Genomic DNA, 12,381 nt, shown 5'->3' with positions numbered 1-12,381 from the left:
TGTGTGAGAGAACTCCAAAGATGACCACTAGAGGTCGCACTTACCCCACTTCAAAATACTTCTCATATGTTTATGTAGGGTAAATAATTCTCAAACCTGTCCCCAGAAAAGGTCCTTACGGACCGATAGATCCAATCTGGGTGAAAGGGGAGAAAGAGAAACCTCTTAGTGTGGAAAATAAATTGGAGTTTCAAGAAGTAATAGTGACTCACACTTAGGTGCTATGTGCAGCAGATCGTGTCAGACAAGGTATCTCCTTCCTGTGACTACATTCCCAGATTTACCTGACTTCCTGTCACAACCCGTATACACAAGTTCAGATGTTTTGCCTGCCTCCAAAGAACCAAAAAAAATACCCAAAAAAACGCTAGCGCCAAAAAAAAAACACCCAGGTGTGTTGTTGCAGGCATTTTTTTGGGGTTTTTGGAGGCAGGCAAAACATCTGAACTTGTGTACAGTACCACTATACACAAGTTCAGATGTTTTTCCTGACTCCACAGAACACAAAAAAATGCCCAAAAAAACGCCTGCTATTAAGCTGGCAAGGTGTGAAAAGCGAGAAGCCATATTCCAGATCTATAATTGCACTAATACAAACTATCTTTTTTTTATGGTTCTGGACATGCTACAGAGCTGAAACTTCACAGGTACACTTTTTAGACCCCCCAGATACTAAATCCAAAGAATTTTTTTTATTTTATTTTTTTTTAATTTTTTCAATAATTGGCTCTCTATCAAAAATCTATCAAAAATGACGATTTTTAAGAACTTTTTTATGTGATTTTGTGTCTGGGGGGTCTAAAAGGTGTACCTGTGAAGTTTCAGCTCTGTAGCATGTCCAGAACCCCCCAAAAAAATCATATAAGTGTAAAAGGGGGGTCCCACCATCCCTGCTCTACTGAAAAATGATCTTTTTTTTCTGGTTCTGGACATGCTACAGAGCTGAAACTTCACAGGTACGCTTTTTAGACCCCCCGGATACTAAATACAAAGAATTTTCTTTTTTTTTTAATTTTTTTTTAATTTTTTTAAATAATTGGCTCTTTATCAAAAATGAAAATTTTTAATAACTTTGTTTTGTGTGATTTTGTGTCTGGGGGGGTCTAAAAGGTGTACCTGTGAAGTTTCAGCTCTGTAGCATGTCCAGAACCCCCCAAAAAAAGATCATATAGGTGTAAAAGTAGGGTCCCACCATCCCTGCTCTACTGAAAAATTATCTTTGTTTCTGGTTCTGGACATGCTACAGAGCTGAAACTTCACAGGTACACTTTTTAAATCCAAAGTCAAAATCAAAAAATCTCTTTTTTTTTTATTTTTTTTATTTTTTGAATAATTGGCTTTTTTATGAAAAATGACAATTTTTAAGAACTTTTTTTGTGTGATTAATAGTTCCTGGGGCATGACCCAGAACCCTAGGCACTTTTTAGGGGCATTTATTGGGTTTTAGGGCTTTAAAATTGTGTTTTTTGATTACCGAAGTTCGGTCCATTGATTTCAATGGGGTTCTGAAATCCGGGCCGAACTTTCGGGTAGTTCGGATGTTCTGGCCGAACCAACTTTTCAAAAGTTCGATCATCCCTAATGGCCAGAATCATTCAACTCATTTCCCCTAAGCCCAGGTTGTCCTGCACCCTCCCCCATCTGTGAATGGACAGTGATATGAGAAGCAGCACAATGATGGTCTCGTCTCTCTGTCACTCTGCTCTCTCCTTCTGTCAGCACATGAACTGATACATGTACTGTTTTTCCTCTCACACTCCAGTTCTGTAGTACAGAGACTGCAAGAGGCGGATAACAGGTCAGATTCCGGGTACTTACACTGCTTGCATTTAAAATGATTACATATGGCCTGGTTCACACCCATGCATTTTTTAGTGCATTTTCAGTTTTGCAGAAACACACTATAGTCCATTTAACATGGATTTCTATGGGTCACGTTCACATTTGTGCATTTTAAGGAAAGGGCCAGGGATTTTTTTGGGGGTTTTTGGTTCCATAGACTTCAATGAATCAAAAATGTGTACTGAAAAATGCTAAATGCACCTGGGATATGCAAACTGCAACCTACATAGGTGTGAACCAGGCCTTAATCTGAGTCTTTTAATCTGCATAGAATTCAGTTTTAATATATATATATAATACATCTCGTTATAGAAAATTATCATTATCTTTCTCTTTTTATCTGCATATATATTCACCTTATTTTTTCTACATATATAGGTAATGTGGTTGAATAAAGGGGTTGTAAACAGAGAACAGTGGTCTGCTGTTATAAACACAGCAGAGCGTTGTTCTCTCAGGAATCAGTACAGATCGCCTATGATCCTCCTATTTAGGATCACAGGTATCTGTGTTGATTCCTTAAGCCCACCCCCCTCAGAGTTAGAAAACACCTCCTACGCATACATTTAACCCTTTGATCACCCCTTGGTTAACCCCTTCCCTGCCAGTGTCATTATTACAGTAACAGTGCATATTTTTAGGTAGACAGTGAATGAGACACACTCTAAACATGCTATTGCCACATCCCTATGATACACAAATAGGAAAAGAGGAGAGGAAGATGAGAGAGCCTCACATAGTAGTGGGGTCTCTTCACCTCTCAAATATGTGGGACTTTGTGGGCAAAAAAAAAAAAAAAAAGGGGAAGGGGAGGGGGGGGAGATAAAAGGGAAGAAGAGGTAGGGGCTACTCAGGGTGCCTCCACCTCTTGCCTAGGCCAAATATAGATGGGGGGAAAGGGGAAATCCAGCCATAGCACGCCGAACCAGAAATGCGAGTTTAACTGCATTCTGCTCGGCCATTGTTCTTTACATCCAAGGCATATACAATATATCGCATATATTACGGTATGTGACAAAAAGAATCGAACCAAAAAATTGGCCGAAGCGAAGATGTGGGCTTGTCCGTGTTGTTTAAGGACGTAACCCTGTGTATGAAAATCATATGTTGTATATCTCATACAATGAGATATTTTTATTTTTATCATATGAAACAAAGGAATGTATATGTAAATAACTCAGTAGATGGATAAATATAAATGTGTGAAGGGAGGGACGATAATGATGATATTCATCATATTCTAGTTTTTGTTTTTTTTAGATATTATATGAGCATTATTGTAGATATTCTGGTTCTTTAACTCGCATTTCTGGTTCGGCGTGCTATGGCTGGATTTCCCCTTTCCCCCCATCTATATTTGGCCTAGGAAAGAGGTGGAGGCACCCTGAGTAGCCCCTACCTCTTCTTCCCTTTTATCTCCCCCCCTCCCCTTCCCCCTTTTTTTTTTTTTTCGTTGGGCCACAAGTTTAATGTAATGAACAACTGATCTTGATGTTGACGTTTGTTCTTATGAGATATTTTTAAAGATAAAACCTAAGAACTCAAAAGGAATACCATCACTACTAATGAAATTCAAATGTGTAAATTTAAAGGTGTACATTAAGTTATGTTTCAATAAATAAAATGTATAGTAAGAGCAACATCTTTAAATGGCAGATTGCATATGTAATATATTATATCTCCTAGCTTTTCAGGAATCGCCTGAGGAAGCGACAAAGTGAAACGCGTCGCGATTCCACATCTATTACAAGTGAACCCCATATTTTATTACTGTATAATGTCTTATTATGATTCACAATACATGTATATGTATCGCTCTCTAGCATGAGGCAATAGGGTTCCAGTAATATAGGAGTATGTCCTACCATTCATATGCATGATTCACTATGTTTTATCAAATGTATGTTCACTTTTGTATGTTTTTACCTTTTTGTGCTAAATAAATGTTACTTTTTATGAAGTGATGGCTATATTTATTTCCATCTAGACCAGCGCATGCTAGATGCCCACAAAGTCCCACATATTTGAGAGGTGAAGAGACCCCACTACTATGTGAGGCTCTCTCATCTTCCTCTCCTCTTTTCCTATTAGTGCATATTTTTAGCACTGGTTACTGTAGTAATGTCACTGGTCCCCCCCAAAAAAGTAAAAAATGTCAGTTAGAGGTCCGATCTGTCCGCTGCAATATCAAAATCAAATACAAATTGGCCTAAAATGATGAAAAAAAATAGATTTTTACATTTTTTTTAATTGGGAATGTTATATAGCGGAATGTGAAAAAAAAAAAATATATATATATATATATATATATATATATATATATATATATTTATTTTTTCAGAATTGTCGCTCTTTTTTTTGTTTATAGCACAAAAAAAAAAATTGCACAGGTGAATAAATACCACCAAAAGCAAGATCTAATTGTGGGGAAAAAAAGGACATCAATTTATTTAGGCACAGCGTTGCACAACCGCGCAATTGTCCATTAAGCCTCGGTTTCCACTAGTGCGGCTACGAAGTCGTGCTACTTCTAGCACGACTTCGTAGCAAAAGTAAACCGCGGCTTCAGTTAGACTTGTCCCTCATATATAGAGGGAAGTCGCGCTCAAAAGTAGTACACGATTTACTTTTGAGGTCGCGGCAACTGAAGCCGCGGCAGTGGAAACGGGCCCCATTGAAAACAATGGGTTTTGACTTGCTGTGCGACTTGACATGTGTCAAGTCGCACCGCAAGTCGCACTAGTGGAAACCGAGCCTAAAATAACGCAGTGCAGAATCGCAAAAAAATGGCGTGGTCATTAAGGGGGTAAAACCTTCCAGTCCAGAAGTGGTTAAACAATGGGAATTGGCTTTTTCAGCACAGTAGATAAGGAGAGCCCGAATAAAAACAATTATAAAGAGCTGAGAGCTCCATCGGCTGGATGGAAACAGATTTGAAATTTTCAAATACAATATTTCAAAGCTGACTAAAAACATGAAAAAGATTGTATTTAACCACTTGCCGACCAGCCGCCGGCAGGTCGGCTCTGTCCCGTGAAACGACGCACATGTACGTTGTTTTGTGGGACCGCTAGTAGGGGAGCGCCAATTAGCCACAGAGGGAGCCAATCAGTGGGTCCGGAACCCGCGATCGCTCCCCGTGGACACAGAATGACGGTCTGCCATTGTAAACCTGGCAGACCGCTGTTCTGTCAGTTATGAACACAGGGATCCTGTGTTCCTCCTATTTAGGAACACAGGTCTCTGTGTTCATGCAGCAAGCTCATCCCCCACACAGTTAGAAAGCACATTTAACCCTATGATCACACCTGGTGTTAACTCCTTCCCTGCCAGTGTCATTAGTACAGTAACAGTGCATATATTTAGCAGTGATTACTGTAGTAATGTCAATGTCAAAAATGTCAGTTAGGTGTCTGGTCTGTCTGCCGCAATGTCGCAGTCTCGCTAAAAATCACTGATCACCGTCATTACTAGTAAAAAAAAAAAAAAAAAATAACATAAATCTTTCCCCTAGTTTGTAGACGCGATATATCTTTTGCGCAAACCATTTAAAATACGCTTATTGCGATTTTTTTTTACCAAAAATTTGTAGCAGAATACAAATTGGCCTAAAATTATGAAAACATTTTATTTTTATTTCATTGGGAATGTTATATAGCAAAAAGTAAAAAATATTGTTTTTTTTCTTTTTCAGAATTGTCGCTCTTTTTTGTTTATAGTGCAAAAAAATTAAAATTGCAGAGGTGATCAAATACCACCAAAAGAAAGCTCTATTTGTGGGTAAAAAGGACATCAATTTTATTTGGGTAAAGCGTCGGACGACCGCGCAATTATCAGTTAAAGTAACGCAGTGCCAAATCGCAAATAATGGCCTGCTTATTAAGTGGGAAATTCTTCCAGTCCAGAAGTGGTTAAACAACTGAATAAATGAAATATACTCAAAACCAATAAAAGTGTATTTTAAAGAAACAATCTTCTGCAACCTAAAATGCAAAAATCAGAAAGTGAGGAATGATTAGGGGACAAGTCACCTCGTTCCTTCTAACTCAGCTGCGGCTGATGATGTATGCGACCAATCATATGCTCCGGTACGGTCATGTAGCCATCTTGTCAGTTCCATGATACATTTCTCTTGGAATTTTAATATAACTATTTTTTTGAAGAAACCGGAGCAGGCATAAAGATGGTGAATGATGGAACCAACGCTGATGTCAATCATAAATGTACCCTTAACATGACCTGCAGGGATAATACAGATTCAGATGTTATTTTCCCGAAACATTTTACTGCCAATAAAGAGATTTCACAACAATTGGCATTTAATGACACTGCTAGGTGAATATCGCTTTAAAAACTTGTTCCCCACCAATATTTGATATGGTCATGCCCTGCTAAGCCCAGCCACCATTATATGTCACATTATTTTCCATATGTGTCACATTATCTTCCATATGTGTCACATTATCTTTCATTATATGTCACATTATCTTCCGTTATATGTCACATTATCTTCCGTTATATGTCACATTATCTTCCGTTATATGTCACATTATCTTCCGTTATATGTCACATTATCTTCCATTATATGTCACATTATCTTCCGTTATATGTCACATTATCTTGCCAGATGAGCAAGGTGCTGAGATGTAGTGCAGGTAAGGGGAGTATAAAGAGGTCAGGGGACACAGTCACTTTGCTCTACATTTGTTATGATCTTTTGTTATGCTCCATTCACACTTGTGTGATTTCAAAATTGTGCAATTTCCATTGTGACTTTACAGTGTGACTTAATGGGACTTTGATGCCACTTTGGGCATGCTACTTTGGGCAAGTGCGACTTTGGCTTTGACCATGTGACTGTGTGTGCTCTACAAAGTCACACACATATATATATATATATATATATATATATATATATATATATATATATATATATATATATATATATAATTCAGGTGCAGCTTTCATGCGACTTTTAAGGTTTACATTAAAGTCCTCATGTCGCATGAAAGTCAGATCAAAGTAGTGCAGGAACTACTTTAATGTCGCTGTGACTTTAAGGACATTAAAAAAAAAAACAAGCTGCAAAACCAGTACTGACACCAGGAAAAAGCAGCTGTAAAAACACGCTTTTAGTAGCATTTTGCATTGGTGCTAATGCACATTTTGCCGCATTTAATTACGTTAGCATTTAGTAGTGTTTTTCTGCCCTCTTCTATTTCCTAAAAGCAGCCGGAAAAAACTCCCTGTATGCACGAGGCTTAACCACTTAAGCCCCGGAAGATTTTACCCCCTTCCTGACCAGGGGGTATTTTGCGATTCGGCACTGCATGACTTTAACGGACAATTGCGCAGTCATGCGACGCTGTATCTAAACGAATTTGGCGTCCTTTTTTTCCCACAAACAGAGCTTTCTTTTGGTGGTATTTGATCACCTGTTCGATTTTTTGATCATGCGCTATAATAAACAAAAAAAGAGCGTAAATTTTGCAAAAATAGCAATATTTTTCAAATTTTTTTATATGAAATTCCCCCCCAAAAAAATTGAAAAATCAAAATTTTTTAACATTTTCAGCCAAAATGTTTTAAGCTACCTATGTTTGGTATAAAAAAATTGCAAAAAGCGTATTTTGATTGGTTTGCGCAAAAGTTATCGCGTTTACTAACAAAGGGAAAGATTTTTGTCATTTTTGTTGTTTTTTTTTTTTAACGCGTAATGGCGGCGATCTGCGATTTTATTTGCGGTACTGCGACATTGCGGCGGACAGATCGGACCCTTGACTGACATTTTTGACACTTTTGGGGTTACCAGTGACATTTCTACAGTAATCAGTGCTATACATATGCACTGTTACTGTAAAAATACACTGGCAGTGAAGGGGTTAACTTTTTTTGAAAGGGAGGGGCTATGTGTGTCCCTAGGGGCGTGATTCTAACTGTGATTGGCTGTGGCTTCAGATGTATGAACAGTGATCAACGGTTCTACATAGTAGAACCGTATGATCATCCTTCATACACAGGGGAGAATGACAGGCAGCTTGTTTACACAAGCCGCCTGACTTTCTCCCTCTCCCCCGATGATCGCAGAGCGCGGGGGGGTCCGTGACCACGCGGGAGCGGGAGCGCGCCTCCGTCGGCTCGTGGGAGCTCCCTAGACCCTCACAGGCTAGCGACGTAGACCTACGTCGCTTTGCCTGTGAGGGGCTGACCGCCGACGTAAATAGTCGTGCGGCGGTCGGCAAGTGGTTAAATCACACAAATATGAACGGTACTCTTTGAAAAAACATGGGGTGCAATTTGTCATGTGACTTTGGGGTGAAAAGTTGCATGACAACTCGTACAAGTGTAAACTGGGCCTTAAAGTTAAAAAAACAAGTATGATAATGTTTGTAAATTAACCTTTTGCAAGCAAATACATAAAAAGTGATAATATAATGACTAGAAGTGACACATTCACCAAAAAAAAAAAAAAAAAAAACAGTCATATAATTTGGATTCCATCGTCGGCAATCTTCTTTTCTTTCCCCTCACCCCCCCCCCCCCCCTTCTACCTTCTACTTTCTACTGTCCTCCTCTTCTCCCCCCCTAACTACTGTTCTCTTCTACTGTATCGCTTTCCGTGTTTCAATAAATTTATATTTGTAAAAAAAAAAAAACTGTCATAGGAAATACATTATTATTTGTTATTGTCTCATCATGATGTGGTACCAGTTTATATGGAAGAGCCCTGGGCCATGATCAAAAAATTTCAAAGATTTCTGAGTTTCAAGATATATATATATATATATATATATATATATATATATATATATATATATATATATATATATATATATATATACAGTATATATATATATTTTTTTTTTACAGAATTCTGAGTTTGAAAGTCAGAATTCTGAGATTAAAAGTCAGAATTCTGACTTTAAACTTAAAATTCTGACTTTTTAAACTCAGAATTCTGACTTTTAATCTCAGAATTCTGACTTTCTGACTTTTAATCTCAGAATTGTGTTTAATAAATTTTAGCATGGTCCAAACTTGTAATCTCAGAATTCTGACTTTCAAACTCAGAATTCTGTAAAAAAAAAAAAAATATATATATATATTTTTAAACTCAGAAATCTTTGAAAATTTTTTTATGATGGTCCCAGGGCTCTTCCATAAGTTTATGATCCTCTTTTAAAATTTTTTTTTTTAGATCAGCCTGCCACTGTTGACCTCTCCACCTCACGTTGGAGCTCTCCATTCCTTCATTGTGCCATTGGATGGAATAAATGGCACAGAGGATTAATCTTGAAGTTGTTGTTTGCCTCCCAAGACAGCTTTTCACAATTAAAAATTTTGAAAAGCCCACTGGAGAAGTTTTTAAAAATCATTTCTAGAACCCAACCTTGATTGGTACTTGTCTAAAACCTTATCCTGGACTTGCTTACACCAGGAACATTAATTACCCAAAAGTAGACTTCATTCAACCAATTATACAACATCAGAGGGCGATTGTTTGCTCCAGAGGAAGCCCAATTTTTTGTGTTAATTGTTGTTAATTAATTACAAATTGAATTACATTTTATATAATTATTCATACATTAATTTTAATATACATCATATATATAAAATCTCAATAAAATCTATTTAAATTGCAATTTGTAACACAACAAAATGTGGAAGAGTTCAAAGTGACGTGAATAACTTTTTCTATAGAAAAAGCTTGATTTTTGAGCCAGAAATAAAGTATTCTCCTGCTACCAGCAATAGGAAGCTGTGAAGTCTTTTTTGTTAAATATATCAAAATATTCTGTACATACCGCTGCTGAGCTGATTGTAAATATTCGTCATTGGAAATTTTAATGAATCGTCTGCAAAGACCATGTCCTCCTTATTAGAGAAATATGAATCCAGATAATTTCTGGTATCCATTCCATGTACATGATAGAGTTCATGTGTTGTGGAATCCATTGTCCTGCAATGCTGAACTTCACCTTATTGATTTCTGCTTTCAACTAAACTTTAATGTTGGAGTTCTATTTATATTCAGTTGAAAGAAGGTTGGTACATTTTAATTCAATATAATTGTAAATATATTTACAAAGCAGCCATGGGAACAGAGCTGACTGAGCTTTGATTGCCACCCGAGTTTGCAAATGTTTAACCACTTTAGGACCGGGCCTTTTTTCTGACACATGTTGTTTAATGCTAGAAAATTACTCAGAACCCCCAAACATTTGATATACATATATATATATATATATATATATATATATATATATATATATATATATATATATATATAAAATTGTTTTTTTTAGCAGAGACACCAGAGGATAAAATGGCGGTCATTTCAAAATTTTATGTCAAACTGTATTTGCGGTCTTTCAAATGCAATTTTTTTTTTAAATAATCTTTAATGAGTTCAGAAAAACAAATAAAAACAGTAAATTTATCCCAATTTTTTTTTATATAATGTGAAAGATGATGTTATGCCGAGTAAATAGATACATAACATGTCACGCTGTAAAATTTCACACGCTCGTGGAATGCTGACAAACTGTGGCACTTGAAAATCTCTATAGGCAATGCTTTCAAAATTTTTACAGGTTACCTGTTAAGAGTTACAAAGGAAGCTCTGTGCTAAAATAATTACTCTCACTCTAACAATCGAGGCGATACCTCACATGTGTGGTGTGAACAGCGCTTACATATGCTGGCGCAACTAACATATGTGTTTCCTTCTGCGCACGAGCACGGAGGGATGGGGCACCTACATTTTTTTTTTCCTATTATACTTTTTATTTTTGATTTTTGCACTGTCCCTTAATTTATTTTTTATTTTTTTATCACTTTTATTCCTATACAGGGAATGTAAACATTCCTTGTAATAGAAAAAAGCATGACAGGTCCTCTTTATTAAGAGATCAGGGATCAAAAAGAATCAAGATCTTTCATTTACCTTTAAAAGCAAAAGAAAAAAAATTTTTTTTGACACTTTGACTTAAAAAAAAAAACGCAGAGGGATTACAATGCTTGGCAGTTTTTATTGCAGTCTGTGCCGACCTTAAAGAGATTTACCCTCTCTATTTGTCCTGTTTACCATTATCATTGAAAGTAAAAGTAAAAGAAAAACCCACATTTTGGGTTGTCAAGTAATAGAGGGGAGATTTTCTAATAGGGACACTAGTTCTGGTGACCTGGGGTTCCCCAAGGAATTCCCTTAATTTGCAGGGATTTCCTCTCACTTCATGTTTGGCTATGGGACAGGAAGTGAAGGGAAATCTCCTCAATGGAACATAGATAGCAAAAAAATAAATAAATTAGATGGGGTTATAACCCTCCATTGTTCTATCCGAAATGAAGAAAAAAGTTTTGCCTATAAGTCTACTTTAAGCCTGAGAACTGGAAGTGACGTCGGAAGGTCGCTCCAAGGGCATTGAGTAGAGTGGGGGGATACCTATGCTTAGCTATGGGCCGCATTAGATTGGTTCCGGGCTTACTGACGGCTCTGGTAAAGGGGCACCTCTCTCGTCACCTATAAAAGTGATCAAGTGGCGAATTCACTGCCAGGAGTACTTTTATCTGAAAGCCAGCCACCTAAGGGAAAAAATGATACCGGGCTTATGGGAGCAACTAGCAGGTATTTAACATCAAATTAATGACGTACATTCCCAGTTATGTGCTGGGCAAGAGGAACTACAGCCAAAGCTCGTTCGGCTGTACTTCTTCTATGGATCACAGGAGGAGTGCAGTTCGTTCAGCACTCCTGGGACCCTCTTTCAGCAGACAGCAGACTGAAGCCCGCTTTTGGCTGACGTCATAGAGCCGGTCCAGGCTCAGGCAAGATCGTGACAATGAAGTCAAGATCTGCGTACATGCCTGGACAGGCACCCGGCTTAGCCTCCCAGTGAACTGCTGAAAACCTAGCTGGCTGGTCCCCTCCCCTTCACAGCCCAGCACTCCACTGAGCGAGGTAAAAGCAGAGAAGAGAGCGGTGACCAACAGTCAGCCGCTCTCTGCTCTGAGAGCCCTGAGAACCGAGTGATCGGCAGTGTTTGATCGCTTGGTTCTCACTGTTAGAGCTGGCGGGGGACAAATGCTGCATCCACCTAGGTAAGTATTATTTCGGGTAATAAAAAACTCTTACTTCTCTTTTAAAGTGGAGGAAGAAGCTATTTCAGAAAAGAAAAGAAAAGAAAAGAAAAGAAAGGAAAAGAAAAGAAAACCTGGTAAGGTTTGTGGTGCTTACCTGTATCTTTGCACTGTTTATACAGTCTCAGCACTCTGTCTCCCTACAGGTCTGAAACCTGCGCAGACATTTAAAGTGGAAGTTCATGTTAAAAATATAAAATGGGCAAACTGTCAGGATTATTAATGCTGAAGAGACATACTTTGTCTCTTCTGCATTAAAGTTACTTACTTGCCAGTTCCACCCAGCCAGTGAAAATGGCCAGCGATCGATAACTGAAACCTGGCCACCCAAGGATGTTAGCAGCCGGCGAGAAGCTCTGGGATGTCACATCACTGGACTGAAGGAGAGTGTAGTTCCAC

General features: G+C 37.9%; 1 protein-coding gene across 1 annotated transcript in view; it reads right to left on the bottom strand.

Annotated features, from left to right (window-relative positions):
* The window catches only part of LOC309568073 (indolethylamine N-methyltransferase-like), a gene marked incomplete at its 5' end in the record, with an annotated part of 61,545 nt that extends 51,747 nt beyond the window's left edge, over window positions 1–9,798 (bottom strand). The window contains 2 exons of the mRNA XM_082273643.1: window positions 5,874–6,081; window positions 9,648–9,798. Coding sequence (XP_082129769.1) covers window positions 5,874–6,081; window positions 9,648–9,798 — 359 coding nt within the window. The remainder of the gene's footprint in view (window positions 1–5,873; window positions 6,082–9,647) is intronic.
* Window positions 9,799–12,381: the final 2,583 nt, after the last annotated feature.

Source organism: Pelophylax lessonae (assembly GCF_965119305.1).
Source record: "Pelophylax lessonae genome assembly, chromosome: 12".
In the NCBI taxonomy this organism is placed as follows: domain Eukaryota; kingdom Metazoa; phylum Chordata; class Amphibia; order Anura; family Ranidae; genus Pelophylax; species Pelophylax lessonae.
This window is presented reverse-complemented; position numbering and strand designations above follow the sequence as displayed.